The sequence below is a fragment of the Coregonus clupeaformis genome, chromosome 25, assembly GCF_020615455.1.
Source record: "Coregonus clupeaformis isolate EN_2021a chromosome 25, ASM2061545v1, whole genome shotgun sequence".
Taxonomy (NCBI): domain Eukaryota; kingdom Metazoa; phylum Chordata; class Actinopteri; order Salmoniformes; family Salmonidae; genus Coregonus; species Coregonus clupeaformis.
The window spans coordinates 35,662,150-35,680,934 of record NC_059216.1 but is presented as its reverse complement, the minus strand read 5'-3'; the positions used below and the strand labels follow the sequence as shown (position 1 = coordinate 35,680,934).

Below are 18,785 nucleotides of genomic sequence, written 5' to 3'. Positions count from 1 at the left end.
GGAACAAAAATAACCTTTGACCTCCAACAGCAGAGTCACTCAGCAAATACACTACCACAGGGTGTCTTTACACTCCTCAAATATTCTTTCTGTCAGCATATGCAAGGTTTTCTAAAGTAGGTATTCTTATATGATCATTGATGTAGTGGATGTTTACCCACCTATTTACCACTACATCCCCAAATGTGATGCTATTAAATGCTCTCTCACACTGGTCTTACCTGGGGTCAGGGCGAACGCCTAGTCCTGAGTCCATATCGCTTTTCAACTCATGGTCCTGGCCAATCAGGAAGTGGGACTGGCGGATGTCTGGCAGCTCGTCCAATAAGGTGGTCAGGCTGTGGTACAGGCCTATAATCTGCCCTCTCACAAAACACTGGGACATACGCACACTGAATCTAGGAAAAGGTTGACAGACAGACACAGAAAACATGTTATAGGTACACCTGGAGGAAAGCTTGTTTGACTACAGGTAAATAAGTCCCCAAAATGTGATGAAACAATCGGGTCTCCTGTGAATAAACACTTCCAAATGTGTCATGCTAGGAAGCTTCACTTTAGCATGTCTGAACATGGCGATCATGATCATCAACTTCTACTAAAGATGATGTACATACTTTCGACAGAACTCAATAATCAGCCCCCTCTTGATTTTCGCTACTTCATCCTGCGGTGAAAGAGAAGTGTCATGAAGGTAAACAATCAAACAAGCAAACAGTAATATCTGAGATCCAACATAGCCCCTGCCCCCTCTGACCTCTATGACATTTCACTTACAGGGTTCATCATCACAACACCCATGATCTGTCTCCTCTTTATGAAAGAGTTCAACATCTCATCTCGTGGACCCACTTTCTCCAGCTGGATGGAGACAAACGCCTCAGTCAGCCTGAATAAACACAACAGTCAAATCAAATAACATAATAATTATATTTAACTGTAATAATATTGATATTTATAAAACATGGCCATCATTGACCCTCCAACTCACCTCTCCTTGGTTCCTGCACCAGTTCTCTTTGGTTCACTTGTATCTTTGTGAACTTTGTGACCCTGCTTAGCTAAGGAGTTTGCGTCGCCACTAGAACTAAGATCCTCCTAAATCAAAGAGAGAGAGAGCGAGAGAGGTCATTTGATCCCAGCAAACCGGCCACTGGATTAAAGTATGTGTATTGATGTACGGTACCTCTGGAGAGCCTGTGAAAGTCTCTGACCAATAACATAGACACGCCTGCTTCACTGCACCAATCAGAGCGTTCTTCTGAGTCACCTGACAGGCTAGTGTCACCTGTAGGTTTTCTATGGCTGACCTGTTCATGAGCTGGGGAGAGGTAGAGAGAAGACAGGGACTGAGGTGACACCTATAAGATCAAGTGTGAATCATAATGGGTAATAGCTATAATATCTCTTCATAAAGGGCAGGATTCTGTCTTGACATTGATTTACACAAAAGTTGTGCCCTCTTATCTCAACTCTGAATCAGGCCCAAAGTCTCAGTTGACCTTACATCCACTACTGCCTCTTCAGAGTAGAAGCTGAATTTTCCAATCTGGTTCTCATCAAGCTCCTGGATGCTCAGTGGAAACTTAGATGGAGTGTACCTACAGGAGTAGGGAATAACAAACATATGAATATAGCTGCGAGCAGCAATGAACGGGGTTCACAGGATGACAGAAAGGACACAAGATCAGTTGGATAACACAGCAAGCACTCTATCATGTAGAAACTCATGAGTCTAAATACAATATCTGGAGTGAATTTTAATACCTCAGCCATCTTTTGACCAATCCCTTAGCTTTTCTCTAACTAAGTTAAGACATGTACCATTGCCTACATTCAGAATGTGGTGTCATTTGGTCTATGGTTCATGAGAAGAAGAATTTTGAAGTATTAAGTATTTGACCACTATGCAAAACATGACTTAGTACTTGGTGGCAAAACCCTTGTTGGCAATCACAGAGGTCAGACATTTCTTGTAGTTGGCCACCAGGTTTGCACACATCCCAGGAGGGATTTTGTCCCACTCCTCTTTGCAGATCTTCTCCAAGTCATTAAGGTTTCGAGGCTGACGTTTGGCAACTCGAACCTTCAGCTCCCTCCACAGATTTTCTATGGGATTAAGGTCTGGAGACTGGCTAGGCCACTCCAGGACCTTAATGTGCTTCTTCTTGAGCCACTCCTTTGTTACCTTGGCCGTGTGTTTTGGGTCATTGTCATGCTGGAATACCCATCCACAACCCATTTTCAATGCCCTGGCTGAGGGAAGGAGGTTCTCACCCAAGATTTGACGGTACATGGCCCTGTCCATCGTCCCTTTGATGCAGTGAAGTTGTCCTGTCCCCTTAGCAGAAAAACACCCCCAAAGCATAATGTTTCCACCTCCATGTTTGACGGTGGGGATGGTGTTCTTGGGGTCATAGGCAGCATTCCTCCTCCTCCAAACACGGCGAGTTGAGTTGATGTCAAAGAACTCAATTTTGGTCTCATCTGACCACAACACTTTTACCCAGTTCTCCTCTGAATCATTCAGATGTTCATTGGCAAACTTCAGACGGGCATGTATATGTGCTTTCTTGAGCAGGGGGACCTTGCGGGCGCTTCAGGATTTCAGTCCTTCACGGCGTAGTGTGTTACCAATTGTTTTCTTGGTGACTTTGGTCCCAGCTGCCTTGAGATCATTGACAAGATCCTCCCGTGTAGTTCTGGGCTGATTCCTCACCGTTCTCATGATCATTACAACTCTACGAGGTGAGATCTTGCATGGAGCCCCAGTCCGAGGGAGATTGACAGTTCTTTTCTGTTTCTTCCATTTGCGAATAATCACACCAACTGTTGTCACCGTCTCACCAAGCTGCTTGGCGATGGTCTGGTAGCCCATTCCAGCTTTGTGTAGGTCTACAATCTTGTTCCTGACATCCTTGGAGAGCTCTTTGATCTTGGCCATGGTGGAGAGTTTGGAATCTGATTGATTGATTGCTTCTGTGGACAGGTGTCTTTTATACAGGTAACAAGCTGAGCTTAGGAGCACTCCCTTTAAGAGTGTGCTCCTAATCTCAGCTCGTTACCTGTATAAAAAGACACCTGGGAGCCAGAAATCCTTCTGATTGAGAGGGGGTCAAATACTTATTTCCCTCATTAAAATGCAAATCAATTTATAACATTTTTGACATGTGTTTTTCTGGATTTTTTTGTTGTTATTCTGTCTCTCACTGTTCAAATAAACCTACCATTCAAATTATAGACTGATCATTTCTTTGTCAGTGGGCAAATGTACAAAATCAGCAGGGGATCAAATACTTTTTTCCCTCACTGTATCTGAATACATCAGCGTTATTTTCTCAAACTCTTTAGGGACTATTGTGATGAGTCCAAAGACCAAATTTGGAGTGAATATGACTTTTAGTCCATGAGAATAATATTTTTTATGATTATTTTAAGCATTAGCGTTACATTGTAAAAAAGAAAGTGAATTGTTAATAGTTTCCTTATTTTTTAAGATCTCAATGGCAAACTTAACATGGTTCATCATGGTAATGTCTTTGATGACCCTAAAAAGTTTCAAGTTGATAGGCCATTGTCAAGTGGATTTACAAAGTATTTAAATGGACACGTAACTCAGCCATCTCTTAACCAATCCCTTAGCTTTTCTCAAACTAAGTTAATGTACCATGGGCCTTCATAGCGAATTTGGTGTTATTTGGACTTATTTGACCATGTCAAGGGAATAAAAAAATAAATAAGAATAGCAATAGATTTCACAGCTTCGCTTGAACCCCTAAATATGATTTACTGTAGATATCATACAATTTACTTAGAAAGAAAAATAATGTAGCTGCACATCTATCTATGTTAGTAGAGTAACAGGTGTCGTGGATAATTATCACTATACTTATTAAAAATCTAAGTTCTTCCAGAGTTTTTGTAGAATCAAGATAAACTTTATTACATAGAGCAACAAACGCCGAGCTGGTCTGCAGAGCAACTAACTCACAACACTTGGCCCTCAGTTTACATACAATGTCCATTCCTGCTCATTTTACATACTTTTAGCTTAAAACACACCCAGATCAGTTTCTCCACCATTGTCTCCAAACTTTCATATTTTGACCGCTCCGCCCACTAATTTATGATAGTGGCGAAATCTGACTTCTCCTCCTATATTTATTTAGCTTGGATACAATGGTGGCCAAACCAAACTTTCTCATGTAAAAAATAACAGAGCCACCACCTGGCTCTGCTCCGTTTATTCCAAAACATATCAATCGATACTTAAATATGGTTTAAACATAGCAGATCCATAACCCATTCTAAACCACATACATTTAAGACTTTCCTAATGCATTACCTCATACATAACAGTATAATCAATCAAGAGCCATCTCCTGACTCTGGCTTAGACTCCCTCCTTGTGTATCACTCGGTACCACACTCCACACCACTTAGTCCTATTGCCTCATCCTCCGTACCATTCCGTACCACACTCTGTCTTTATAATTAACTATATTTTAATCTTTATAGTCTAGAAAGATTTACCACGTCTTTATAATTGGCTATATTCTAATCTTTATAGTCTAGAAAGATTTACTATTTTAACCTATGGTCTGATCTTGGGGACCACTCGGTACCATAGCTCCGTATGGTCCACTGAAAAAATACCCACCCCTACTGAAAAAAGACCCAACACAGGGTAGGGAGGGTACCTGTCCATCAAGCTGTCGTCCTGCAGTAGCGCCGTAACAAACAGAGGTCTATGATCTGCCGTGTCTCTCTGGACAGCAAACTCAAACTGCACCGGACGCACATACAGGTGGAAATCATCAAAGCCCAGCTCCAGAGCTTGTGTTTTGTATAACCTAGGAGAGCCAGACCATAATATGAACACTACAGAAGGGACATTTAATGTTTTATATCATATAAACACATTTAGTAACACTTAACTCAAAGCCTGCAAATACAGTGATGGTGATCTCAGCGTAATGTAGTTTTAAAGCAAATTTCCTGCAATTCTTTGCATTTTGCCATGGCTAATGCAGTGTTTCTCTGCTCAAACGTTATAACAAAATCAATGGGCATGTTGCTTTAATACCCTCTTTTTTTATGTTATTCTCCATGACTGTCTAGCTTTTCTTTGGTTGTTAGTTCTCAAAGATCGTATTATTTAAAATATATATATAGTTCAATATCTTTTCTGCATGCTTTCTGGTCATTTAAGTTGACACTGAAACAGTTTTTCCATCCCGAAAGTGACCACTTAGATGGCTCACCTAAGAATTTTAAATACAGAAAAAAAAACTTTAATTAGTTCTAATGACTAATTTCCTCCATATTAAAGGGATAGTTTCAGATTTGGGCAATGAAGCCCTTTATCTACTTCCCCAAAGTCAGATGAACAAGAATATCTAGCATGCTAACTGTTCCTGTAGTCTTCCAGTCATTGCACTAAAGCTAGTTAGCATTGGCTCATGAAACTACCTTTAACTTCCTTCATACTGGACGCAGATACATAAAAATGGTATCCACGATGGTATTCATAAAATAATAATAATAAAATACAAATCGCAGACCCCCTGAAGTACCTCCGCGGACCACTGGGGGGGGAGGACACAGACCCCAGTTTGAAAACCCCTGAAATAGGTAAACAACTACAATAAATATAGAAATAATCAACTCAACTGTGCCAGATGTGCAGTCTCTGCTGCTGACTCCATGAGGCGATGGCGGATGGTGACTATCTCCAGCAGCTTGGAGAAAGTTTCCACAGCAAAGAACTGTTTCTCCTTTCCCTGCTTCATGCCATGCTCCTCAGCCGACCTGATCAGAGAAACCCCCACCGCTCGGACCAGGGATGGGTCCTCCATGAACACATCTGAAAACAACTGGAGCGAAAGAGATGAAGAGAAAAAAAAATTAAGAGAAAAAAAATGAATGCTGATTGGTGCTTGTCATTGCACAGAACAATATTGATTGAGAGTAAAAAAAATAATAATTAAGCTTTATTTACACAGTTGAGTCAATTAAGAACAGATACTTTTTTACAATGACAGCTTCTCAAGTGGCAGGTGCAGCATATCAGCAGAATGTGAGGGAGATACTCAACTCACATCCTTTTGAATTTGAGAGCTATAGTAGGCCCCGGGAGGATCCAGGGAGTGCCAGTGCTGCAGAGCCTGCTGTAGGAGCCTCTGTTCCAGGGTGACTCTCTCAGTCACCCCCCTGGCACGGTGGAGCTGGCAGAGCTCAGTGTGAGCCTTGGTCAGGACCTGGTACATTTCAGAGGCCAGGCTTAGGGAGTGGTGCACCTCCAAAAGGAACACATTCATCAGGGCAGGACTGGTAACAGAGGACAGACAGGCAGGGGTGTGAGCACACATATTTATATTAACTATTTATTTATACTGCTTAACATGTTAGTCTGTTTTGAGGTGATATCACATTACACTGTAATTAGTCTATAATTTATGGGTAGAACTAGGACTTGCCTGCCACCACCGAGGGACACCAGATGTTTGGCCGCATAGTTAGGAGGAAGACCATAGTCACAAGGAGTAGCTCCCTGTCCCTGACCTCCTCTCCACACCCGATGGAGGTACTCCCGCTGACGATCTATCTAATAGTCAACATAACACAGTTAGAGAGACCTTTAGAACGCATGGAATGAGAAAGTGAATACATCTTCGACTTCAAAACCTATAGCTTTTATTAGCTTTACTAACGGGCTAAACTATAGCCAATAGTTTTTTCATGGTCCGTCAAGCCAGATACACCTGTGGTGATTCAACTATCTACACTGGCATCAATAGCTCTCTAGGCTGTGCCCCAATTTTTCACAAACAATGACCTGGTTGTCCAGCACGGTTCTGACGAGTTGCTGGTGTGTCTGCATACAGACCATCTCTGCCCGGTAGGCCTGAACAAAGTACTCTGCTCCCATGTCCAGGTGTAGCCGAGGCCTTCTGTGCATGATGTCTGTGATGACCTGAGCCAAGGAGAACCTCTCCTCTGGTCCTGTCACATGCTGGTAGGCGTCAATGTAGCAGTTCAACAGCTGGAAATTAACAGAGGGGGCATGATTCAAGTAATGACACGCAATATACTGGACTTGAAAAGCAACTGATTATCACCTGGGTCGTGTTCATTAGGCATCAAGGAGAAGAAAACAGACTGAAACAGGGAGGGACTACATGTACTTGTCCAATGAGAAATGTGAATTTTTGTTTTCCGTTTCAGAACATTTTAATATGTTTTCTGTTTCGTGCCCTAATGAACACGGCCCTGTTCAGCATATTTACTAACCTGCACTTTACTCTCCAAAAAAGCAACTTCACACGTCCACAGGTCTAGGAGAACTGCAACTCTATCCACATCTGTCTGACTCCAGGAAGAGTGGAGGTCTGCTGTAGCAGAGCTGTGTGACCTCTCAGACTGACCCTTGACCCTGCTGCCATCAGACTGACCCTTGGCCCTACTACTACTCCTTTGGATGTAGTGTGAGCCCAGAAGAGTCAGTGTGTCTTCCAGCTCCTCCAGGTCCTTCAGAGCCACGTCGTACACCACGTAGAGCCCTCTCTGGTCCTGGGTGTGGACATATCTCTCCTCAGTGGTGTAGAAATCATGAAGATTCTCCACCTCTGGGTACTCCATGAACTCTGAACAGTGAACCTGTAGTCACAGTAACACAGATATCAATTCCCTCATGAACCTTTGACATAGCACAGATGCACTCACTCATGTACACGCTCGCGCACACGCACACACACACACGCACACATTCATACTACACATTGGCGGCAGGTAGCCTAGCGGTTAAGAGCGTTGGGCCAGTAAATGAAAGGTTTCTGGTTCGAATCCCCAAGCTGACTAGGTAAAAAATCTGTCGATGTGCCCTTGAGCAAGGCCCTTAACCCTAATTGCTCCTGTAAGTCACTCTGGATGAGAGCGTCTGCTAAATGACTAAGATTTAAAATGTACATCTCTACCAGAATCTTATGATTGCACAATTAAACACTTGCCCCCCAAAACACGTGTAAATATTGGACGACACTCTTAGAAAAAGGGTTCTTCGGCTGTCCCCATTGATCTTTTTTTGGTTCTGTGTAAAGGGAACTTTACATGAAACTCAAAAGGGTTATTCAAAGGGTTCTCCGATGGGGACAGCCGAATAACCCTTTTATGTTCTAGATAGCACCTTTTTTTCTAAGAGTGTATACTGTGTGCCTTGCTGTATAATACTTACGCTAAAATGTTTATTCTATTCTACTGAGTATTCATCCCCCTTGGCATTTTTCCTATTTTGTTGCCTTACACCCTGGAATTAAAATCTATTTTTGGGGGGTTTGTATCATTTGATTTACACAACATGCCTACCACTTTGAAGATGCAAAATATTTTTTATTGTGAAACAAACAAGAAATAAGACAAAAAAACAGAACTTGAGCATGCATAACTATTCACCCCCCAAAGTCAATACTTTGTAGAGCCACCTTTTGCAGCAATTACAGCTGCAAGTGTCTTGGGGTATGTCTCTATAAGCTTGGCACATCTAGCCCCTGGGAATTTTGCCCATTCTTCAAGGCAAAACTGCTCCAGCTCCTTCAAGTTGGATGGGTTCCGCTGGTGTACAGCAATCTTTAAGTCATACCACAGATTCTCAATTGGATTGAGGTCTGGGCTTTGACTAGGCCATTCCAAGACATATAAATGTTTCCCCTGAAACCACTTGAGTGTTGCTTTAGCAGTATGTTTAGGGTCATTGTCCTGCTGGAAGGTGAACCTCCTTCCCAGTCTCAAATCTCTGGAAGACTGAAACAGGTTTCCCTCAAGAATTTCCCTGTATTTAGCGGCATCCATCATTCCATTTACTTGATGGCCAAAAAGTTCAATTTTAGTCTCATCTGACAAGAGTACCTTCTTCCATATGTTTGGGGAGTCTCCTACATGCCTTTTGGTGAACACCAAACGTGTTTGCTTATTTTTTTCTTTAAGCAATGGCTTTTTTCTGGCCACTCTTCCTTAAAGCCCAGCTCTGTGGAGTGTACGGCTTAAAGTGGTCCTATGGACAGGTACTCCAATCTCTGCTGTGGAGCTTTGCAGCTCCTTCAGGGTTATCTTTGGGCTCTTTGTTGCCTCTATGATTAATGCCCTCCTTGCCTGGTCCGTGAGATTTGGTGGGCGGCCCTCTCTTGGCAGGTTTGTTGTGGTGCCGTTTTCTTTCCATTTTTTAATAATGGATTTAATGGTGCTCCGTGGGATGTTCAAAGTTTCGGATATTTTTTTATAACCCAACCCTGATCTGTACTTCTCCACAACTTTGTCCCTGACCTGTTTGGAGAGTTCCTTGGTATTCATGGTGTCGCTTGCTTGGTGGTGCCCCTTGCTTAGTGGTGTTGCAGACTCTGGGGCCTTTCAGAACAGTTGTATATATACTGAGATCATGTGACAGGTCATGTGACACTTAAATATAGTCCACCTGTGTGTAATCTAACTAATTATGTGACTTCTGAAGGTAATTGGTTGCACCAGATCTTATTCAGGGGCTTCGTAGCAAAAGGGGGTGAATACATATGCACGCACCACTTTTCCGTTATTTATTTTTTAGAATTTGTTGAATCAAGTAATTTTTTTCATTTCACTTCACCAATTTGGACTATTTTGTGTATGTCCATTACATGAAATCCAAATAAAAATCCATTTAAATTACAGGTTGTAATGCAACAAAATAGGAAAAACGCCAAGGGGGATGAATACCTTTGCAAGGCACTGTACTTTATGTTCGTATTCTTATCTTTTATTATTTCTTATTGTTGTTGCATTGTTGAGAAGGAACCTTCACGTAAGCATTTCGTTGGACGATGTATACCGTGCGTATCCCGTACATACGACTAATACAACTTGAAACTTGATAGTTCACAAGAAGTCTGGAAGTTGTGGGGAGTGGGTAGGGGGTGTTGTGTTTGTATAATACTATTGTGCTGTGTTTCAGTAATTGTTAAATGAAAAACATTTGGACACAAAACAACATCGACCAGTTAATATCAGGTCCCCACTGTCCATGTAATCTTATTCATTATGATAATGATGATTACAATTGGTCCTAGATCAGCACTCTTGCTCAGAGACACTTTTTGAATATGTGGCAGAAAGAAGGGAACTTTGTGGAATGGAACTCAGTCCAGCCCAGGACTGGGTCACTTTCAGTTACATTTCCTGGACACTCTGGGCTCTTTGTGGTTAGTCCTGCCTCCTTATTACTAGGCAACAGCAAGGACACACACACACAAACACACACAAACACACACAAACACAAACACACACAAACACAAACACACACACACACAAAGAAAGGAAATGGGTCTGGAAAATAACTGTATCACACCACACACTCATAAACACTGTGAGACAGATAAAATAGCTATCATACAGGTCTTTTAAATGTGAGGAGATGAAGAAGAGCAACACCACAACACCAGCATACCGTAAGTTACTGTAAATGTAACATATTTTATGTGTTTGCTTGTGTGATCTTGTTTGTCTATACCAGGGATGTATACTTAAAGAGCCACTGAACAGTATGTTTTTCTGTTGCTCATTAGAAAAACAAGATTTCAGTCTTAGAGGTGTGTTTCCTGACCGATTCTGCATTTGGTTAATGATGTTTGTCCCTCATGAGACCCGGAAGCCTATTTCTGTGTCTCATACATATTTTATTTTATGTAAACAAAGTCGGAACTGCTGGGCAGGTCTGTCTCACTGTCTATGCTATTGGATAGAGAGCAATCGCCGCAGCTGTTCACCCCATGTTAGTGGGCAAATGGACATCGTCAAATAAAAACCCAACCTTCATTTACCCGTTGTGAAGCACAAGTGTTCCAAACTCTGTTATAGATGAGACTGACTTTATGGCCCAAATTATCCTAATTACACTTTGTAGTCAATTTTGACACTAGGATAACTGTTTCTGACTCAAATCGATGCCACATTCCAAGGGATTTGTTGCTTTTTAAAGTTGCTCTTTAACACTAATGCAGTCAGTTCTAGTTTTAATGTAAGCAGTCCCCCAAGGAGGAAAAATCATGGCTTAACGTTCCCTGGTATCTTAAAAATTGAACGCTGTGATAGTACAATGTTAGTATTAGTTAAGAACAGCTGACATGTTGTAAGGGTTATGTGTCCATGCCCCACAGTGTGGACAGAGCCACTCAACATCTTTTTCACACCCATGCAACCTTTTCTACCATAAAAGCGTTTGCCCTCTATTTATTAAACAACATGGTTTAATATTTTCTTTAAAGACGTTTTTTATCACAATGTCAAATCATTTCTGGGTAACAATTAAATAATACACTGCTCAAAAAAATAAAGGGAACACTTAAACAACACAATGTAACTCCAAGTCAATCACACTTCTGTGAAATCAAACTGTCCACTTAGGAAGCAACACTGATTGACAATACATTTCACATGCTGTTGTGCAAATGGAATAGACAACAGGTGGAAATTATAGGCAATTAGCAAGACACCCCCAATAAAGGACTGGTTTTGCAGGTGGTGACCACAGACCACTTCTCAGTTCCTATGCTTCCTGGCTGATGTTTTGGTCACTTTTGAATGCTGGCGGTGCTTTCACTCTAGTGGTAGCATGTGTCTGCTCAAACGGTCAGAAACAGACTCCACGAGGGTGGTATGAGGGCCCGACGTCCACAGGTGGGGTTTGTGCTTACAGCCCAACACCGTGCAGGACGTTTGGCATTTGCCAGAGAACACCAAGATTGGCAAATTCGCCACTGGCGCCCTGTGCTCTTCACAGATGAAAGCAGGTTCACACTGAGCACATGTGACAGACGTGACAGAGTCTGGAGACGCCGTGGAGAATGTTCTGCTGCCTGCAACATCCTCCAGCATGACCGGTTTGGCGGTGGGTCAGTCATGGTGTGGGGTGGCATTTCTTTTGGGGGGCCGCACAGCCCTCCATGTGCTCGCCAGAGGTAGCCTGACTGCCGTTAGGTACCGAGATGAGATCCTCAGACCCCCTTGTGAGACCATATGCTGAGTGCGGTTGGCCCTGGGTTCCTCCTAATGCAAGACAATGCTAGACCTCATGTGGCTGGAGTGTGTCAGCAGTTCCTGCAAGAGGAAGGCATTGATGCTATGGACTGGCCCGCCCGTTCCCCAGACCTGAATCCAATTGAGCACATCTGGTCCAGGTCTGGGAGGAGATCCCTCAGGAGACCATCCGCCACCTCATCAGGAGCATGCCCAGGCATTGTAGGGAGGTCATACAGGCACGTGGAGGCCACACACACTACTGAGCCTCATTTTGACTTGTTTTAAGGACATTACATCAAAGTTGGATCAGCCTGTAGTGTGGTTTTCCACTTTAATTTTGAGGGTGACTCCAAATCCAGACCTCCATGGGTTGATACATTTGATTTCCATTGATCATTTTTGTGTGATTTTGTTGTCAGCACATTCAACTATGTAAGGAAAAAAGTATTTCATAAGATTATTTCATTCAGATCTAGGATGTGTTATTTTAGTGTTCCCTTTATTTTTTTGAGCAGTGTAGTTTCCATTAAAATGGCCAAAAAGAAACAAAAATGTTTCTTTTTGCAAAAAACTATTTCTCAAACAAGAATTTTGCTAGGACTGTCTGGGAGTTGTCTGAGTGAGGGACCTAAGAGGAGGTGCCTAATGGGAGGGATATTTCACCTGAAAACGAGCTGTTATTGGCAGAGATTTGGAACTCTCTTTGTTATTGGTGTATTAACAAGCTAAAACTCCACCCATGCAAAACCTGCTGATTAGGTCCTGTGTAAATTGTATTTTCAACCAGCCACTATTCAGAAATAACACTGATCACATTTTTTTCCCACATTTACAGAGTTAGTTTCATCAGCTGTTGTACAATATTGTACAAAACACAGGTAAAACAGAATTTTGACTGCACTGGGCCTATAAGGTTCCAGGGTATGTCAGCATATTAAGGGATTTTATTTCACACAATCACACCTACTAAAGTTCTCTCTCTCTTTCTCTCTCTCTCTCGCTCTCTCTTAAGGGTACCACCATGGTTCGAGGTACGTTGAACACTTTGGCGAACCGAAGACATTCTGGGTTTGGTCGTCACTTGCCCAGGCATGGACTCAAGCTCCTGTTCTGGTTCGCCAAGAATTACATCAACTTTGACATCATGGGTGAAATGGTTGCAAGATACAACCCTAACAAGGGGGGCTTTGATTTCCATCCCTTCCAGAACAGACCGGAGTGGGACTGCTACAATGTGACCACAACTAGATATGCAAGTATATCTGTAATTTACAGCAATATTCTGCTCCCATACTATTGTGATGTCACGAGAGGCTGTGTCCTGGAGGGACGTTACATCCCCCTGAGGTGGCTGCAAACCCAGACAGCTATGGCTCCATCTGCTGGTATGGTCGGGAACTCCACCCCTCTATGGCCAATCTTCCCACGCAGCTGAAACAAATGAGGAGCTGATGAGCTGAAGGTTTGGGAAGGGAAGAGACACAGTCTCCAACCTGGGCTCTCTGGAGGACAAGAGTGCTGCACGTCCACTTCCATGAGGAATATAAGGATTTGGAGATACTTACCTTTGGGAAATACTCACCTTTGGATATATGCACCTGTGGAAATACGTGAGAGACATTTGGAAGGACTTTTTGCTGGGTTGGCCACTAGCTGCAACGTGGACTACAGTAAGGCTGGGGAAAAGTTATCTGAGCGAGTGAGAATTATGATTTTGGATGTGGAAGAGACATCCCTGAACTGTTAACCCTTAAAGAGCCACAAGAGAACATAATTTTGTTATATTTTCGTTAATTTCCCAAGACCTATAATAAAATCCTTGTTTTGGTTGAACCTTGTCTCCTTGCACTACTTGAGCAATCCCGCTGAAAGCTGTGTAGCCTCTCGTGACGTCACAGATGGTGGAGAATACGGGCACGCCTAAGCGTTAATAGTGCATGTCAGAGGAGGATACCGAAGGTTTGATCACCCAGTTTTCCAAGTTGGCCGTAGGCTCCCCGCCCGACTGAAATGGAGGACATATTGAAAGCCCTTGTTGCTGGCCAGCAAGCCCAGATGCAAGCAAACGTGGCTCTCTTGGAGGAGCAAAAGAAAGCCAACCTTCTGAAGGCAGAGGAATTGCAGTTGCAGAGACAGAGGGTGGTCCAAAATACCCGCCCAATAAAGGCAAGTGACTTTATATCTAAGATGGGAGCTACCGATGACATTGAGGCATACCTGCATGCATTTGAGGCCACGGCCACTAGGGAAGCCTGGCCCAAGCAACAGTGGGTTGGTCTGTTAGCCCCCTTTCTAACCGGGGAATCGCTGAATGCTGTCCGGGACCTGGGCCCTGACCAGGTTACTGACTATGATGCCCTGAAGTCTGAGATCCTCAGCAGATATGGACTCACAAAGTTTGGTATGGCCCAGCGCTTTCACAGCTGGACCTTCCAACCAGACCAACCTCCTCGGGCGCAGATGCATGAACTTGTCCGAATCGCAAGGAAATGGCTGGATCCGCAGAGGAATACAGCAGCGGCGGTGGTGGAGGCCGTTGTGGTGGATCGTTACCTACGCGCCCCTGCCTTATGAGGCAAAACGGTTCATCAGTCAACAGGCCTTGACCACGGCTGATCTGACCGTGGAAGCTGTGGAAAAGTACCAGGCCACAGCGGAGATGCTGAATGCTTCCCGAAAAGACCCCAGGAGTGCGGCCCCACCACAAATGGGAAGAACCCGTCCAAAGGACCCCAAGGTCTCGAACCCAGCCACGTCAGGACTTATCCCGGCTCCAGGGGGAGCCAGAAACCCGGCGGGTCCAAGAAGAGTACACCAGGAGGGGGAAACTCGACAGTGTTACCGGTGTGGGGAGATGGGACATATCTCCTGGCAGTGTGGGAAACCAGCCGATGAACCTATGCCCACTGCGGAGTCCTCCAGCTCAGCACCCACACACCATTTTGCCTCGCTCTTGGGAGTCGTAGATGGCGGCCCAGATCGACCCCCCACCTGCCCGGTAACTGTGAATCACCATGATGTGGAGGCCTTACTGGATTCTGGTAGCCGGGCCACCCTGGTGCGTAAGGATTTGGTGGGCCCAACGTGTCTGACCCCGGGAAAGTCCTCCCAGTTTCCTGTGTCCATGGGGACACCAGAGAATACCCCATTACTGAACTTACAATGACCAGCACACGGGGAACCATACACACGACGGCGGGGGTGGTTGATTCCTCCCCCGTCCCTGTCCTAATTGGACGAGACTGCCCAGCCTTTTACCCACTCTGGAGAGAGTCTCAGGAGAGGATAACCCGAGTACCTCGGAAACGGAGAGGCAAGACTCATCCTGGGAAGGCTCCGGTGCAATCCTCCGAGTTACTCACTCCCGCCCGGGCTCTGATAGGGATGGCAGGTGCCCAGACCGACACAGAGACGGAGCTAAAGAATCTGGACAAAGAACTGTCTGGTCTGAAGGGGACCGCTGAGAGGTATCGTTTGTTAAAGCAACAGTTAGACATGAAGACAGAAGAGTTAGATATCCTCCAGGCTAAACTCCAACAGAGCTCCTTCCCTAAGCAACAGGAGGAGCTGGAGAGGCTGCGCAGGACCATCGAGGAGTGTGAGGAGACCCTGCGCAGTAGTAAGGAGGTCCAGAAGAAGGCAGAGGAGAAGTACAAGGTGTTGGAGAACAAGATGAAGAATGCGGAGGCAGAGAGAGAGAAGGAACTGAAAGCTGCTCAACAGAAGCTAAACTCTGCTAAAACCAAGGCTGATGCGTTCAGTAAGAAACTCAAGGAGAGACAACAGGAGGCTGAGTCCCTGGTCCTAGAGTTGGAGGAGTTGAAGAGAGAGCGGTCTGGCAAGCACCACGGCAATGCGGACGCCCTCTCCCGGCGTGATGCCTTCTTCGCTGCCTTTACCCCGACGAGGACGTCGGTCCCGAGGAGGGGGATGTGTGATGTCACGAGAGGCTGTGTCCAGGAGGGACGTTACATCCCCCCCTGAGGTGGCTGCAAACCCAGACAGCTATGGCTCCATCTGCTGGTATGGTCGGGAACTCCACCCCTCTATGGCCAATCTTCCCACGCAGCTGAAACAAATGAGGAGCTGATGAGCTGAAGGTTTGGGAAGGGAAGAGACACAGTCTCCAACCTGGGCTCTCTGGAGGACAAGAGTGCTGCACGTCCACTTCCATGAGGAATATAAGGATTTGGAGATACTTACCTTTGGGAAATACTCACCTTTGGATATATGCACCTGTGGAAATACGTGAGAGACATTTGGAAGGACTTTTTGCTGGGTTGGCCACTAGCTGCAACGTGGACTACAGTAAGGCTGGGGAAAAGTTATCTGAGCGAGTGAGAATTATGATTTTGGATGTGGAAGAGACATCCCTGAACTGTTAACCCTTAAAGAGCCACAAGAGAACAGAATTTTGTTATATTTTCGTTAATTTCCCAAGACCTATAATAAAATCCTTGTTTTGGTTGAACCTTGTCTCCTTGCACTACTTGAGCAATCCCGCTGAAAGCTGTGTAGCCTCTCGTGACGTCACACTATATAGTGGGCAACCTGAACCTGGAAGAATCTAATTGCCTTCCTCAGTATGTCAGAAAAGACTTTGCTGGTGACCAAGACCACAGCAACATCAGTCTGCATCCAGACGGGACTGTGGATAAGGTCTATGTGACCCAGCATGACGATGACGGGCGGAGTTTTGACCCTGACAACACCTACCGCGTCACCAGGGGTCTGCTCAGGGCCATCCGTGGCCTAAAGCTGCGTAAGTTCCTGAAACAGGCAGGCTATAACAACCGCCAGCCAATCATATACATGAATGATTATGAGAGCATTCTGAGTGATTTTGAAGACTTCTGTAGACTGTAGTGTAGTACAGATCTCAGTAACCATGATTCGACTATTAATCTGATTCTTAAGTGAAAGGACAGGACAGGAAAACAGCAGTATAGTTTTGCTTACCCTTTTTCAATCTGTATTATGTAGGTAACAGAATGTATTTTAATTGTATGCTGTTGTAACCCCCTCCCGTCTTCTTCATTGTTTTGTCATTTAGCTTTTTCATGTTGAAATCGATTTTTTTATAAAAATGTATCTATTTACCATTACTATGCTATTGGTAATACAAAAAATATAAATATTTTCTATACAACATTATTGTATGTGTGTGTATCTAGCTCATGCAAATCTATGTTATGAATAGTGCCTCGACTCTACCATAATACCTTTCTGTATAAAAAATTAATTGCAGTCAAATTTATGTTTTTCCTGTGTTTTGTATAATTTTGTACAACAGCTGATTAAACTAGCACTGTAAAAAATGTTAACAAATGTGATCAGTGTCATTTTCGGATAATTGCTATTTGAAAATACAATCTACACAGGACCTGGTTTTGCATGGGTGGAGCTTCGGCGTGCCTCGTGACATCACCAGGCAGTATAAGTTAATAGACCAATAACAATGGAGTTCCAAACCAGAAGAGGAACAACTTTGTGGAATGAAACAGCCCAGATCAGGCTGCAAGGGTCACCAGAACTGCCTGTGCTAGTGAACTCCATTGGCTTTAACTCACACACATGGGCCCGTATTCACAAAGTGTCTCAGAGTGGAGTGTAAACACACGGAAAACGGCATTTATGATCCTTTTTATTTCATGCGAGTGTTTACACTGCTTTTGAGGAAAAATGTGTTGAAAGTTTAAGGAGCATTATTTTATTCACCTCGACCGGTGATCAGCGTTTCCTCACCTATTTTCTCTACCCCTACATATCACTGATGTCATTACTGTCTCAGGCTGTACTGTACCTGCGATGCCTTACCTTGTAGTCAACCGGAGTGTTGTGGCTGTAGAGGTGAGAGCCCAGACCTCCTACTGTCCCACTGTACCCCTTGGCATTCATCCAGCTTGACTCCTCAGTGCTGCTGACCAAACCTCCTCCTCCTGCTTCCCCTCCTGCTTTCCTTCCACCTCCTCCTCCTGCTCTTCCTCCTTCTCCTGCTCCTCCTCCTCTTGGTCCTCCTGCTCCTCCTCCTCCACATGCTCCTCCTCCCTCCACATGCATCCCAGCTGTGTCAAAGGTCAGGGTTCTCTCTATAGACCTCAGGTAGTTTAGAATGCCTAGGGAGATGCGCTATAAGGGAGAGAGGACGGGTAGGACAGCTCAGGCTCCAGAGGGAATGGCAGGGTAAATAAGATGATAGAGTAGATCATGGATAGCAGTTCAGCATCCCAAGAGAGACTCACTGGGGGAGAGAGGACAGCTCAGGGTTCAGTGGGAGCGACAAGAGTTTAGATAGCGGTCCCTAACAGTCTAAAAGTCTACCCTGAACTCCCTTGTGGACTTGTGTGGCGCTAGCTATGCCAAGGTCATCGGTTCAATTCCAGCAGCGATCACATGTAAGTCTCTTTGGATGAAGCTCACCTGCAGTTCCCTGATCTTGAGGTGTCGAAGGTAGAGGAGTGACAGGTAGGCTCCCCTGGCTGTGACGGGGTCTGAGGTACTCTCCTCCCCCTCCTGGCCCTCATCCAACCCCAACAGCTGCATGCTGCTCAGGTAGCTATAGCTGGGATGAATGAGAGAGAAGGGATGCCAAATAAGCAAAAGGCATTACATTTTAATTCAATGAGACCCACATTCAAGTGATCCTATTCTGTCCTTCTTAATAATGTACCTTTCATTTATTTTCTCAACTGAAGGGGTTCTGCTCTTTGTGTTGCTTTTATCCTGTCCTCCACATCCATTGG

The 18,785-nt window shown here is 44.4% G+C and overlaps 1 protein-coding gene across 1 annotated transcript in view; it reads right to left on the bottom strand.

Moving 5' to 3' along the window:
* The window catches only part of si:ch73-242m19.1 (coiled-coil domain-containing protein 162), a 30,141-nt gene extending 11,356 nt beyond the window's left edge, over positions 1 to 18,785 (bottom strand). Inside the window, exons 1-15 of the mRNA XM_041847097.2 lie at positions 18,713 to 18,785; positions 18,463 to 18,604; positions 17,860 to 18,171; positions 7,294 to 7,659; positions 6,839 to 7,045; positions 6,480 to 6,607; positions 6,102 to 6,330; positions 5,674 to 5,876; positions 4,701 to 4,853; positions 1,508 to 1,601; positions 1,187 to 1,321; positions 992 to 1,098; positions 778 to 889; positions 618 to 667; positions 222 to 398 (exon numbers count right to left, since the gene is read on the bottom strand). Coding sequence (XP_041703031.2) covers positions 222 to 398; positions 618 to 667; positions 778 to 889; positions 992 to 1,098; positions 1,187 to 1,321; positions 1,508 to 1,601; positions 4,701 to 4,853; positions 5,674 to 5,876; positions 6,102 to 6,330; positions 6,480 to 6,607; positions 6,839 to 7,045; positions 7,294 to 7,659; positions 17,860 to 18,171; positions 18,463 to 18,585 — 2,396 coding nt within the window. The 5' untranslated portion in view covers positions 18,586 to 18,604; positions 18,713 to 18,785. The remainder of the gene's footprint in view (positions 1 to 221; positions 399 to 617; positions 668 to 777; positions 890 to 991; positions 1,099 to 1,186; positions 1,322 to 1,507; positions 1,602 to 4,700; positions 4,854 to 5,673; positions 5,877 to 6,101; positions 6,331 to 6,479; positions 6,608 to 6,838; positions 7,046 to 7,293; positions 7,660 to 17,859; positions 18,172 to 18,462; positions 18,605 to 18,712) is intronic.